At 45.3% G+C, this 15,165-nt stretch overlaps 1 protein-coding gene across 2 annotated transcripts in view; it reads left to right on the plus strand.

The window, feature by feature from the left end:
- The window catches only part of LTN1 (listerin E3 ubiquitin protein ligase 1), a 146,281-nt gene that overhangs the window by 2,347 nt on the left and 128,769 nt on the right, over window positions 1-15,165 (plus strand). For both annotated transcript variants that reach the window (XM_033942385.1, XM_033942384.1), the window contains exons 2-3: window positions 4,180-4,383; window positions 11,138-11,236. In XM_033942385.1, coding sequence (XP_033798276.1) covers window positions 4,180-4,383; window positions 11,138-11,236 — 303 coding nt within the window. The remainder of the gene's footprint in view (window positions 1-4,179; window positions 4,384-11,137; window positions 11,237-15,165) is intronic.

A 15,165-nucleotide genomic window follows, 5' to 3' on the forward strand; every position in this document is an offset into this window, starting at 1 on the left:
CAGGTTGGATTGGCAGGATCTCCCTTTAGTAAATCCATGTTGGCGGGGATCCTGTAGATTCTCCTCGTCCATGATCCTAGCCAATTGGCGTTTGATTAGGGTTTCCATTAGTTGCTCACTATTGATTTGAGGCTCACTGGTCTGTAATTTGCCATCTCCATCCTGGAGCCTTTCTTGTGGAGTGGAATGACGTTAGCCGTCTTCCAGTCCATCGGGATGTTACCTGTACTAAGGGAGAGATTGAAGAGCGCGGATAGCGGTTCCGCCAAGACATCATCCAACTCCCTGAGCACCCTAGGGTGTAGGTTGTCAGGCCCCATTGCCTTGTTGACCTTGATTTTTGACAGCTCGCAGTAGACGCTGCTGGGTGTAAACTTGAAATTACTAAACGGGTCAACTGATTTAACCCTTGTTTGTGGCTGAGGGCCGATTCCCGGCGCCTCGTGGGTGAAGACTGAGCAGAAGTATTTATTTAATTATTGGGCTTTATCCGAGTCCATCTCCACATAGTCTCCGTCTGGTTTTCTGAGACGTACTATCCCCCCCCGAGTTCTTATTTCTGTCACTGATATACCTGAAGAAAGATTTATCCCCTTTCTGGATGTTCTTTGCTAGAGACTCCTCCATGTGGAATTTGGCCTCCCTAACTGCTGCTTTGACGGCTCTTGACTTGGCCAGATATTCTACTCTAGAGTCCTGTGTCCCTGATTGTTTGTAAGAGATGAATGCTTTTTTCTTCTCTTTGATGAGGTCCGAGATCTCCGTAGAGAACCACTGTGGCTTGTTGTTCCTACTCCGTTTGCTTACTGATTTAACATAGCGGTCTGTTGCTTCCTGTATGGTGGCTTTCAAAGTTGACCACATTTCTTCCACGCTGTCGGTGTCTGTTTGGCTTTGTAGTGCCTGGTGAACGAAGTCTCCCATGTCTTGGAAGTTTGTGTCCTTGAATTTGAGAACCTTGGTCAGTGTGGTAGATTTCGTGAATCCTTTCCTGAGATTGAACCATATCATATTGTGGTCACTGGAGGCCAAAGTTTCACCCACCGAGACCTCTGTGATACTTTCTCCATTGGTAAGTACCAGGTCCAGAATTGCCTGATCCCTTGTTGGTTCAATTACCAGTTGCCTGAGTCTTGCTCCATTCAAAGAGTTTAATAGCTTCCTGCTGCTGCTGGAAGCAGAGGAAAGTGTGACCCAATCCACATCAGGCATGTTGAAGTCACCTACCAATACTGTATCCCCCCGCAAGGTGATATTCTCTATATCTCCAATTAGTTCCATATCTAGGTCATCTTGATGTTTTGGGGATCTGTACACTATGCCAAGATACAGGCATTTGTCCTTCCCTCTGGCCGGGGGTCTCTTTTGCCAAGCTTGGCAGGCAGTGGTAGCGTCCCTGAGTCACAGATGCTGGCACCTCAGTGGCTCATGGATGCATTTATACCTTATCCTCTCAGAGGAACTCATTTGTTATAAAATAACTTGCCCAACTTTGGTACCTTAGTAGCTCTGCCACCTTATTTCCCAGCCTTCAGTTAACAACATATGCTTCAAGAACAGTAAAAACTTTCTCTTCCCACAACCAGGGCAGAACAGGTTTTTCCTCACTATATAGATGCCAAATCGATAGCAATGTCCCCACCCACGTGTTTACTCATGGGAAACAACCACGGTTTCCTTGCCTGCCCCCACACAATTTTATTATTTTACCTTGACTGCGTACAGTAGATTTTATTTTTTACTGTAGAATTCTGAGATGTATTTCCTGCATACCTGTAACTACTTGAGGAAGAAGATGTCTTTTGTGAACATGCCGAAATCTTATTCGCATCCTTCCCTAGGCCTGTTGTTAATAAGGGCTTCTGGTTTACAAAACAGGAAAAAAAAAAATCACCCCAGAAAGGAGCTGGGAGGAGACGTCATTGCAGGCTGGAAGATGGGGCGGGCAGCAGAGGTGAGATGCTCCGCCTACAGCAACCTCTCTTTAAGAGTTCCAGCAGGAAAAAAAAAACCTTCCCTACATTCATTCCCACCACCCCTCCTAAAGTCAGCAGCCCTGAGTCTTCATAGCCTTGACCCCGCCTCCTCGTTCCATTTCAGTTTGCGTACAGGAAAAGAGCATGTGATTTTATTTTAGTTTTTTAATAACAAAAAAAAAAGGATTCATGAAAGCAAACTTTTCAGGGGCATTCTTCCCTTTGCCATCTCCTACAGCAGCTGCATGCGCGCCCGGATACTGAGGAGGGAGTTAAGCGTGAGTGTTCCGGGGGAGGGGGGGTTGAAGGATGACTCTGTCTGCCCGCTCTAGCTTGCATGTGACACCTCCCCACGAATCAGCAACAGTCACTGTCACGTAGGCATGGAGCTCAGCATGTAGGCACACAGAATCTGTGTGCCTATGTGCTGAGATCACTGCCTAAGTGGTAGAGACTGTTGCTGCTGATTCGTTGGGACTCGGGAGCTCGGCGCCGGACCCGGACCGGAAATTAGGTAGGCCTCGGGATAGGAACTCTGGGTCCATCCCTGTGGGAGTCCCGTCAGCCTTGGAGGGGCCTGGGAGGAGTCCCTGTGGGAGTCCCGTAGGCCTGGGAGGGGTCCCCGTGGGAGTCCCGTCGACCTAGGTGGATCCCCATGGGATTCCTACGGGACCTGCAGGATTCCTGTGATCCCCGTCCCCGTGCAGACCTCTAGTTGGAATCCCCCTGTTCCTTGTCATCAACAGCAGATGAATCCAGAGACTAGTGGGATTACATACATCAACCAGCAGGTGGAGATAGAGAGCACATGATTTATCCTCGGGTATATCTTGGATTGGATGCATAGCCGCCTGGCTAACCAGTATACACTTCCCCCTCCCCATTCGTGGTTTTGGCAATTGCGATTTCACATATTCGTGATTTTTTGGGGGAGGGGAAACCCCCCCCCATAGTTTAGCCTTCCCCCCGGCGTCCCGGCCTTACCTGGTGGTCTAGCGGGCTTTCGGGGCAGGAGCAATCTTCCTACGCTCCTGCCCCGTGTAGATCACCAATAGGAAATGGCTGTGGGGAGTTCCAGTCGTAGTCTCGAGAGACTATGGGAATTTACGGCAGCCATTTCCTATTGGCAATCTGCATGGGGCAGGAGCGTAGGAAGATCGCTCCTGCCCCGAAAGCCCGCTAGACCACCAGGTAAGGCCGGGATGCCGGGAGAGAGGCGGGGGTGGGTCAGAGCCAGACCAGAAGATATTCGCGGTATTTCACCATTCGCGGTCTGGCTCTGCTCCTATCCCCCACAAACCCGGAAGGAGAAGTGTACTCTGTCTCCAGCAGACTGCATGGATGTGTTCCTCACAGCTCCTAGCTTCTCCTTGTGGATTTTGTTTCCAGGATTGGATGTTTGGAAAGTGGGGTGTTCTGGCTGAATAGTGCTAGCTTTGGAGATACACCTGGGCCCTCCCCGCAAGTTTTGTCGCTGTCCCTGCCCCATTCCTGTAAGCTCTGCCTTAAATGCTCAAGGCTCAAATACTTATGATTTTAAAGTGTTTGAGGCTTGTGCAGATGAGGACAAAGGTTGCAGGAATGAGGCACGGAGAGGAAAAGAATGCTTAGGGACGGGACTGGAAAATGAGTTCCTGCAGGGATGGGGAAAAATTTGTCCTTATGTCATTCTCTACTTCAGAGAATACCTGAAGAAAGCCACAGCATGGTGGCTGAAACGTTGGTTTCTACCTGACAAGACATAGCAAGAACTGAAACCTGCAACAAGAACAATGCCAGCTGCGGAAACCCTGAGAGAACAGTTACTGAGAAACTCTATAGGTTACTTTTTCTTGCCTCGCCCTGTGTATGTATATGTGTATATGTACTGTATGTGAAATATCAATATCATGTTCACATTTTATTGTGTTTTATGTTTTATAATTTGTCTTAACTTTTAATATTTTAATGAACAGGTATTTTCTAAATAAAATTGGTGGAGACTTTTATTTCTGCTATTTATGTTTGCAAACAACCCCCCCCCCCACACACACACACTCCACCACTGTTGGAAAGACTTTGTACTAATAATATATAAAAAGAATATGAAAACCATGCTTATGAATGAAATTTTATGTAGTTTTGTAATGAATGCTGTAATCTGTGTTCCTAAAAGCAGCTGGAAATGGTGCTTTTTCTAATGCATTCTTCCTTTCTATTTCAGCCATCCAGCAGTGGCAGAGCTGCAGAACTGCTTGCCAGAGAGAGTGGAACAGTACCAGGGTTCATTGGTTTTGGTGCATCTCAAAGTGATCTTGGATATGTTCCTGCAGTCCAAGGATCAGAAGACATAGACAGCCTTGTAGATGCTGATTTTCGAATGGTGCTGCGAAAACTCTCTAAAAGAGATGTTATAACAAAATTAAAGGTAGGTTATTATAATACTTGTACCATTCTTTTTGACACACTTTAAAATGCTTATGGGGAGTAATTTTACAATAGTAACCTAGTAAATGACAACAGATAAAGACCTGCATAATTCACTTGAGATAGGAGGGTATTTAATGGAGGCTCATAGATGCCTGTGTTTTTATAAAATACAGGCAGTCCCTGGGTTAAGAACAGGCTTTGTTTTTTAAACCATTCTTATGTTGAATTTATATGTAACTCGAATCCTAGTATTCTTCCACATTCTACACTTTCTTGAGGCCCCTCTTGCATCCCTTTCCATCCATCCCACTGTTCCCTCTCCACCACCATACTCCTTCTCATCTCTCTCTTCCCCATTCATCTCTACCTCACTCCTCCACCACCATGTCCAATAATTCTTTTTTGCTCCCTATGCCCAACAATTCTCCTCTTTCTTCATCTCCCCATGTGCACCATCTCTCTTTTCTTCTCTCTCAGACACCCAATTCACCCTTTCTATTCTATCCCCTACTCAGCATCTCTTTCCATCACTCCCTCCATTCTTCCGTCTTATGGCTCATGCCCCCTACCTCCTTCCTTCCATCCTTTGTCCAAAGTTTGTGCTCCCTCCCGTGCCCCAATGCGCTCCTCTCCCTTCCTCGCTTCATTCTGTGCCCCAAGTATGTGCCTCCCTCCAGCTAGTGTTTATTTACTGGCCGGCTTCCTCCTCATTCCAGCCGCAGTCATTTTCTACGCAAAGCTGCTGGCAGTGGCTCCTACACACATCCTGTGGATGAGCTGGATGTTTTCCTCTGATGTCGGAGAAAACTCTTCCCACGTCAGAGGGAAGGCTTCCGGTTCGGCCACAAGACGTGCATTGAAGCCGTTCCCTGCGGCTTTGTGCAGAGAAATGACTGCAGCTGGAAGGAGGAGGGGAGGGAGCTGGCCAGAAGGTAAACACCCGCTGGAGCGAGGCATGTACTTGGGGCATGTTGGGACTCGGGAGAGAAGTAAAGGGGCACGTTGGGACTTGGAAGGGAGGGAGAGGAGCGCATTGGGACACTGAAAGTAGAACAGAACCCCCGTTCGTAAGTCGGATGTTCGTAAAACAGGGACTGCCTGTAGATTATAAATAGAAGGGGATTAACCAGCCCAAATTATAGTTAGTTTGAAATCACAGACATTTATGTCTGCGCATTGCACAAACTGTCTCTGAACATGCCTACATGCAAGCCACATAAAAATATGCACTTTCTTGATATTGCTTCATACTTTTATACACCTAATCCCTGGGTTAAATTAGTAAAAGCTCTTTTATATGCAGAAGAAAGTTAAGTTGTTATAAAATTACCCTTAAACAAATTATAGGTGAGATGATTTTGTTGGACTGTCTGTCCTATCTTAGCTTTGGTCACTTTGCTTTTTGGCCATCTTCCACCATGCTGAAGTACCTTTTAGTTGCAATTCTGTGTGTTCTCCTCATGGCTCCCTTCCCAGTTCCGCTGAGGCTCAGCATCATACTTCACCTCCCCCCCCCCCCCCCCCCCCAGTTAGCAGTATTTCTTCTCCTCTATCTAATCCCATGAACCTGGCCTTGCTTTATCTGCTTCTTTTAATTTGTTGCTTTCTGCGACTAAGACTGTACCGTATTTTTTGCTCCATAAGATGCATCTGACCATAAGACGCACCCTAGATTTAGAGGAGGAAAACAAGAAAAAAACCATTCTGAACCAAATTCTCCCTGCCAGGCTTTGTACCCTGTCCTCCCTCCCTGCCAAGCTCTGTACCCTGTCTCCCCCTCTGGTGGTCTAGTGGTAGGCCAGGATAGGCACAGAGCAGGCAGGCCTAGTGCGACCTAGTAGCAGCCAGGCAGGCCTAGTGACAGCCAGGCAGGCAAGCAAGCAGGCAGGCCCCATACCACCCATGTACCCCCTCTACCTTAAATCATCCCCCCATACTCCCATGTGCCCCCCAGTACCTTTGATCATCCCCCGTACTCCCCCAGTACCTTTTTTAATCATGCCCCCCCCCCCCGTTCTTTTAATCATGCCCCCTCGGTACCTTTTTAAATTCCTCTCTCCTTAGATGGCTGTCTCATCTATTTTCCAGCCAGCGGCGCACAGGCCAGAAGCGCAGAGATCAGGAACAAGCCCTCCGCGCTCCCACTTGGGCCTGCGCCAATCTCCGAATGGCTGCAGTCAGTTCTCGCGAGTCCTGCGAGAGCTGACTGCAGCCATTCGGAGATCGGCGTGGGCCCAGGTTGGAGCGCTGAGGGCTTGCTCCTGATCTCTGTGCTTCTGGCCTGTGAGCCACTGGCTGGGAGATACGCTGGACTCAATCAAAATATAATGGCTCTCAGTCTCATAAATCTGGAAACAGACAAAAAATATAGACTGATGTATCAAATGCTTATATCCGTGGAGCTCTCAGATACCTACACCGTCAAATCATATACGATTGTTCAAACGGCTTTTATAGGTATGAGTATCAATCATTGAGCTCCACTTGTTTTTTATTGCTATAAAGTGCAAATATAATCAACTTTAAATAAAGCACTTATCTTTACGTGGTAGCTTTTGTGTCATGTCAAATTCACACTGTGCCCAATTCACTCTGTGCCCAACGGGACCCGTTTCGCCTTAGTAATGGCTTCTTCAGGGGTCTGAGGCTTCTATAAACACAGAGAATAATAATTTACTTCTACTTGCTAACATAACATTTGCAAAACATTTTTAAAATTAGGTTTACTCACTGGGCTGTTCATACAGCGTCTTTGACAAAATGGCGTTAGCAAATGTAAGACGCCACGCATGCACTATAAAGATGCTTCAATTAAATAACATCTGTGAATCTTAAAGGGACATGTGTCAAATCAACATAATGTAACAGTTATTATAAGATCTAAAAGAAAGCACTCCAATCCATATTTGCATTTAGGCCTCCCGGTTTTAACGATCCTAAGTGAAAAATCCAGCGGGACTCTTTTTGTAATAAATTTCTCTATCACCGCCGCGTGAGTTTGGAATTACACGATCTTATTGCAAAACATTTCAATGTTCTACTATGGGTGCTGTACTTCTTATGCATTTAATGTTGGATTTATGTTCAATAATTCTCGTCTTTAACGATCTGATAGATTTTCCAACATACCATTTTTTGCATGGACACATGATAACATAGATTATATAGTCTGAGGAACAGGTAAGAAAATGATTTATAGAATAAACTTTCCCATCTTTTGGGCTAGTGAATTCCTTCAGTTGAATCATATTCTCGCAAACGCTGCATTTACCACATTTATAAAAACCTTTTGGTAACAAATTTTCATCTCTTGATTTTACTTTTTGAAAATTCGCTGGTGAAAGTATTTCTTTAAGGTTTTTGTCTCGGGCAAAGGCAATGCGTAAATCAGTCTTTTGAAAAGTGGAGTTGGTTCTCATAATTTTCCAATTATTCTTCAGGATGTTGGCGATGCTGTTGCCATACGCTGAGTATTTCAATACACAGGTCATTTTGTCTTCTTCCATAATTTGTTCATTCCTTGTACATTTGTTTAAAAGCCAATCCCTATGATAATATGTTGCCCTTTTATACGCTCTTTTTAGGATATTGTTAGGATATCCTCGACACTCAAGCTTTTGCATTAACGTTTTAGATCGCTGGTTGAATCTTTTAATAGTAGAGCAATTTCTTTTTAGGCGCAAAAATTGTGAGAATGGCAAGTTCTTCTTTAAATTTACTGGATGACAACTGTGGTAAGACAGAAATGTATTTCTGTCTGTTTCTTTTATGAAAACATTAAATTCAAAAAATCCATCTTTTTGGATAATTATCACATCTAGATAATTTAGACTTTGCTGAGAATATTGCATTGTGAAAAAAATGTTAGAATCACAGCTGTTCAACCAGGAAAGAAACAGTAAAAGTTCTCTTTCATCACCTGTCCACAACATCAAAACATCATCTATATATCTAAACCAACTATGTATTTTAGATGAAAAAGGCGAGTGGTCAATCCATGTAGATTCAAAGTCTGCCATATAAAGGTTGGCCACCGATGGTACAAAGATAGAACCCATAGCTACTCCTACTTTTTGTTTAAAGATTTCTTTGTTGAACATGAAAAAATTCTCTTTCATCGCTATTCTTGATAAATGTAGGAGAAATTCTGAAGGAATCATGTGAGGTCTACTCCTCATATCAAAAGTTTTCTTAATTACATTCAAGGCATCTTCCTGGGGTATCGATGTATACAGAGAGGTAATGTCGAAAGATACAATTATGAAAGGAAATGTTTCTGATGGAATATCTTCTAACTTTGACATCAACGTACTTGCATCTTGAATAAAAGATTTGATCTTGGGGACCTCATCTTTCAAAAACATGTCGACGAATTTTGAAATGGGCTCTAATAAAGAACCTCTTGAAGACATTATCGGTCTCCCCAGTGGGTTTGTTAAATCTTTATGTATCTTAGGTAATACATAAAACACTGGTGCTAAACTGTTTAGCTAAACAATTGTTTAGCTAAACAATCATGAAGTCTATGAGAAACTCTCATTAGATCCAACGAAAAGATTAAAAAAACAGATAGCAAAGATCACGGATGAAGGTTTAAAACAAGGTTTCCTCACTTTAAAAGATCATAAATTCTTGAATAAAAAATTTCCTGTAACACCAGTGTTTTATGTATTACCTAAGATACATAAAGATTTAACAAACCCACCGGGGAGACTGATAATGTCTTCAAGAGGTTCTTTATTATTGTTTTGTTTAGATGGTAAGCTCTAATAAATAGGTATTGTCTTTTATGTGTAATCATAAAGCACAGCATATGCCAAATAGCACTACAGAAAGTAATAGTAGTCTTGTATGGTGTTGCAGTTAAAAGCACTAAGTACTGTAAATGCTGAAAAAACAGTTCAAGTCCTCGAATGTAAAAGAAGTCTCAAATTTTAACTTCTTTCTTTGACCTCTCAGAATATTGGTGATGCAGTTCAAGTACCAGTGTATGTTAGTGTGCACTAGTGCTGCCCAATTCAGTAAAAAAAAATTTCAGTTCGATTCAGCCTATTGAATTGGTTTTTCAATTCAATTTTCCTACCCAATTGGGGGGGGGGGGGGGGTTTGGTTTTTTTTTTTTTCCAAACATCCTGGTGAGTTTATTTTATAGCCTCTTCACCCCCTTTGCCTTCTCCTAACCACACTGGCGCTATGGTGTAAACAAAAAAGAGTTTTCCTCTCTCTGTTAAATCCTAGCTCACGTTTGCGGTCTAACACCAGCTCTGGCAGGATACATGTTTCAAATCTGACATATTGTAATCACAAAACAGAAAATAAAATTAGTTTTTCTACCTTTTGTTGTCTGGTCATTATTCAAATCTTGTTGGTCCCAGGCTCTGGTAGTCTTCTGATAGCTTGCTTGCCAGGGTTTCCTTCTTTCTTCATGCTAACCATCCATCTGCCATCTCTGTCCTCCCCTTCCGTTTCCTTTCCCTCTCCCGGAGGTCTGGCATCTTTACTGTTTTTCGTCTCCCTCCACAGATCCACCTTTTCTTAACTACCCTTTCATCCAGCATCTCTCCCTCCTTCCCCACCACCCCAGGGTCCACCATCTTTCCCCTTCTTTTCCCAACTACCCTCCTATCCAATATCTCTATACCCCCTCCACACCATCCCTTGTGTCCAACTTCTCTCCCTTTCTGTTTCTTCCCTCCCTAAAACCCATTGTCCATCATCTCTCTTCCTCTCATCTATATTTAGACCCATTATTTATTCCCCCCCTTGAAGGCCCGTCTCCCCCCCCTTGAAGGCCCGTCTCCCTCCCCTTGAAGGCCCGTCTCCCTCCCCTTGAAGGCCCGTCTCCCCCCCCTTGAAGGCCCGTCTCCCCCCCCCTTGAAGGCCCATCTTCCCCCCCCCTTGAAGGCCCATCTTCCCCCCCCCTTGAAGGCCCGTCTTCCCCCCCTGAAGACCCGTCTTCCCCCCCCCGAAGGCCCGTCTTCCCACCCCTAAAGGCCTGTGCCACCATCCCCGAAGGCATGTCCCCACCCCTTGAAGGCCTGCATCCCCCCTGAAGGCCTGCCCCCCCCCAAGAAAGCCTGCGTGTTCCCCCTGGCCTTCCACTGGTGTCTGGCTTCCCCCCTGGCCTCCCTGCACCGTTTACCTTATAGGAGCAGCCTGTAGAGAAGATCGCGGTGCTAGCGATCTTTGAAAACTGCTTTGGAGCTGTTTCCTCTGCCGCAGTCCCGCCCTTCCTCTGACGTCAGAGGCAGGATCGCGTCGGAGGAAACGGCTCTGAAGCAGTTTACAAAGATCGCTAGCACCGCAATCTTCTCTGCAGTCTGCTCCTATAAGGTAAACGGTGCAGGGACGCCAGGGGAGAAGCCGGACTCCAGCACTTCCCGACTGACCCTCCCCCGTCGCCCTCTAAAGCAGGTGCGGCAATGGCTGGCCAGCAAGAGCAGCGCTGCTGCTCCTGCTTTAGGGGGCGAGGGGGGAGGGTCAGCCGAATTAAGAAGCCAATTTTTTTTGTTGTTGTTGTTTTAAATCGATTCAAATCGATTCATCTGAAGTGAATCGGTGAACTGATTCGAATTGGGCAGCACTAGTGTGCACTATAGTACTGCTGTCTGCCTTAAGGCCCATAGGAATAAATTGGATCCAGCAGCAGATTAAGTGCATGTTAAGTTCATTAACATATATGGAAGTGTGATATACATGCATGAATGCAGGTACATATACTTTGACATTTTTTATTCTCTGAACTTTGTTAGGCTGTGCAAGAGTTTGGTGCTATGTGTAAGGAGAGAGAAGTAGAAAATGTTAAAGGTGTTCTTCCCTACTGGCCCAGGAATTACTGCAAAATATCACTTGTAAGTATTTTATTTTTAGCTTTTGTGTCTGCATGTGAATAAACACTAGTGGTTTATGTACATTTATTTAATTTTTAAAGAGTTATTAAACTCCACAAATTTTTTTTATCAAAAATGGAAGGATCTATTCTTTCAATCAAGTAATACACTAAAACATAAAAGACTGGAGAACCTTACAACTTGTAAATATAAAACACAATACTCTTGAGCAGTACTAAAGATACCTAGCATACCTAACATGACCATTTATTTTTTTCATCAAAAAGGGACATCTATAATTGTCAGTCCTGCCCCAATCCTGCCCTAATCTCGCCCCCAATTTCTTCCATTCATTTTTCATGTACACATAATATCTTATTAATTCATAATGGTAACCATAACATTTTAAAAAACTACAAAGCACACTATACGCAGAGAAAATGTTAATTATCATTTATATTTGGGGGGTTTCAAAGATGTCAAGGCAGATGACTTTAAAATATGCAATGTCACCTCAATAACTATAAAAAAATACACATATAGTGCAAAATATAGACAGCAGATATAAATTCTCAAAACTGACACATTTTGATCACTAAATTGAAAATAAAATCATTTTTCCTACCTTTGCTGTCTAGTGATTTTGTGAGTCTCTACTTGCGTTTCCTTCTGACTGTGTATCCTTTCTTTCATTTCTTTCTGCACTCAGGCCCAACAATTGTCCCTTTCTATTCCCTCCCTCCTTCCTTCCTATGTCCTTAGTGCCCCCAGTGCCTCCTTCCTATGTCCTTATTGCCCCTTCCTATGTCCATAGTTCCCCCAGTGCCTCCTTCCCATGGCCTTAGAGCCCTTTCCTTTGGCCCTAGTGCCCCTTCCCATGTCAATAGTGCCCACAGTACCTCCTTCCCATGATCTTAGAGCCCTTTCCTTTGGCCCTAGTGTCCCTTCCCATGTCCATAGTGCCCACAATGCCTCCTTCCCATATCCTTAGAGCCCTTTCCTATGTCCTTAGTACCCCTTCCCTTGTCCATAGTGCCCCCAGTGCCTCCTTCCCATGGCCTTAGAGCCCTTTCCTATAGCCCTAGTGCCCCTTCCCATGTCCATAGTGCCCACAGTGCCTCCTTCCCATGTCCTTAGAGCCCCTTTCTGTGTCCTTTGTGCCCCTTCCCATGTCCATAGTGCCCACAGTGCCTCCTTCCCATGTCCTTAGAGCCCCTTCCTGTGTCCTTAGTGATCCTTCCCATGTCCATAGTGCCCCCAGTGCCTCCATCCCATGTCCTTAGAGCCCCTTCCTGTGTCCTTAGTGCCCCTTCCTATGTCCTTAGTGCCCCTTCTCATGTCCATAGTGCCCCCAGTGACTCCTTCCCATGTCCTTAGAGCCCCTTCCTGTGTCCTTAGTGCCCCTTCCCATGTCCATAGTGCCCCCAGTGCCTCCTTCCCATGTCCTTAGAGCCCCCAGTGCCTCCTTCCCATGTCCCCTTCACTGCCTTCCAGACTTTGTCCCACCCCCATCCCCGAAGCCAGCCTGCCTGCCTACTTACCTCCTTCCCTCCCTGCCGCGCAAACAAAAAAATTCCTTCCTCCAGGGCCCAATTTAACCCCCCCCACCTCGGTCCGCCGCTGCTGCTGCTCTCCTTCTTACCTCCCTGCTGCTGCTGCTAATCGCCGCCCAGAAGCCTTCTTCCTGACGTCAATTCTGATGTCGGAGAGGATGTTCTGGGCCAGCCAATCGCTGCCTGGTTGGCCCAGAATGTTCTCTCCGACATCAGAATTGACATCAGGAAGAAGGCTTCTGGGCGGCGATTACCAGAAGCAGCAGGGAGGTAAGAAGGAGAACAACAGTGGCGGCGGACAGGGGGGGAGTTTAAATCGGGCACCCATCTGCCCAGCTCCATGTCCAGCCCTGGCTCCTCCTCCCGCCCTAGCTATGAGTAGCAGAAGGAGCTGAGAGTGACGCCTTCTACATAGTAACATAGTAGATGACAGCAGATAAAGACCCGGATAGTCCATCCAGTCTGCCCAACCTGATTCAATTTAAATTTTTTAATTTTTTTTCTTAGCTATTTCTGGGCAAGAATCCAAAGCTCTGCCCGGTACTGTGCTTGGGTTCCAACTGCCGAAATCTCTGTTAAAACCTACTCCAGCCCATCTACACCCCCCCAGCCACTGAAGCCCTTCCCAGCCCATCCCCCACCAAACGGCCATACACAGATACAGACTATGCAAGTCTGCCCAGTACTGGCCTTAGTTCAATATTTAATATTATTTTCTGATTCTAGATCCTTTGTGTTCATCCCATGCTTCTTTGAACTCAGTCACAGTTTTACTCTCCACCACCTCTCTCGGGAGCGCATTCCAGGCATCCACCACCCTCTCCGTAAAGTAGAATTTCCTAACATTGCCTTTGAATCTACCACCCCTCAACCTCAAATTATGTCCTCTGGTTTTACCATTTTCCTTTCTCTGGAAAAGATTTTGTTCTAGTATTTGAACGTCTGAATCATATCTCCCCTGTCCCTCCTTTCCTCTAGGGTATACATATTCAGAGCTTCCAGTCTCTCCTCATACGTCTTCTGGCGCAAGCCTCCTATCATTTTCGTCGCCCTCCTCTGGACCGCCTCAAGTCTTCTTGCGTCTTTCGCCAGATACGGTCTCCAAAACTGAACACAATACTCCCAAGTGGGGCCTTACCAATGACCTGTACAGGGGCATCAACACCTTCTTCCTTCTACTGGCTACGCCTCTCTTTATACAGCCCAGCATCCTTCTGGCAACAGCCACTGCCTTGTCACACTGTTTTTTCACTTTTAGATCTTCGGGCACTATCACCCCAAGGTCCCTCTCCCCGTCCGTGCATATCAACTTCTCACCTCCCAACATATACAGTTCCTTCCGATTATTAATCCCCAAATGCATTACTCTGCATTTCTTTGCATTGAATTTTAGTTGCCAGGCATTAGACCATTCCTCTAACTTTTGCAGATCCTTTTTCATATTTTCCACTCCCTCTTTTCTCCTTTCCACCAATCAGAGCTAGAGGGCAGACCCTTCTATTACTCTTCCCGCCCCAGGAACCATTCTGACCAATCAGCACTGACCAATCAGCATCACTCAGCCCTCAGTGAGAAGATCCACCTTTTCGTTGTGCCAAATAGGAAATGGCTTGTTTCTTGCTTTCATTGTTTCTCTCGTTTGCAGATAAACTGGAGATCCACAGCTTCAGATCTCAGTCTCTGCCCTTCTCTCCCTCCCTCCAGCGTTGCAAGAGGCAGAAAAAGAGGCTTTTTTTCTTTTGCGCAGCAGGGAGGGACAGGAAGCGATCACCTGTTCCGTTGCCCCCGTACACAGCTTCGGGTCGCTGTCCCTGAAAACGGGACATTTAGGCATCCCGAAGCTGTGTGTGTAGACAACGGGACAGGGGATCCAAAAACGGGATGGTCCCGTTCAAAACGGGACGTATGGTCACCTTAAGCATACCAAAACATTATCAGTTAAGTGAAGGAAAAAAAGCCTCATATAAGCTCAAGGGAACCCCCCTTTCCCCCAAGAGTGTACTATAAAGTAAGCTGAAATACTGTAGCTCTACTTCAAGAAGAAATCATTGGCATAAAAATCCTTCACTTGAATCTTTAAATATTCTACCCTTTAAATAAAACATGTTCCAAAATCACACACACACTGTCAGAGAAAACAAACAGTGCCGGTGTATACCAGGTGCAAACCACGCTTTCACTCTGCAATGCAGAGTAACATGGCACCACAACGTTTTAAGTCTGCAGTCCAGAATCAAAGCTGATAGGCTGGGGACCAAACCGGAAACTAGCCAGTCAGCTTGCAGAAGCAGACCAATTTCCACCAATTATAATTGCACCTTTCAAAAGAGTCTCCCAGGACTATGATTGAAAAATGAACACTACAAATTTTACGTTATTGCTCAGTGTACTAGCTAT

The sequence above is a fragment of the Geotrypetes seraphini genome, chromosome 4 (genome assembly GCF_902459505.1).
Source record: "Geotrypetes seraphini chromosome 4, aGeoSer1.1, whole genome shotgun sequence".
In the NCBI taxonomy this organism is placed as follows: domain Eukaryota; kingdom Metazoa; phylum Chordata; class Amphibia; order Gymnophiona; family Dermophiidae; genus Geotrypetes; species Geotrypetes seraphini.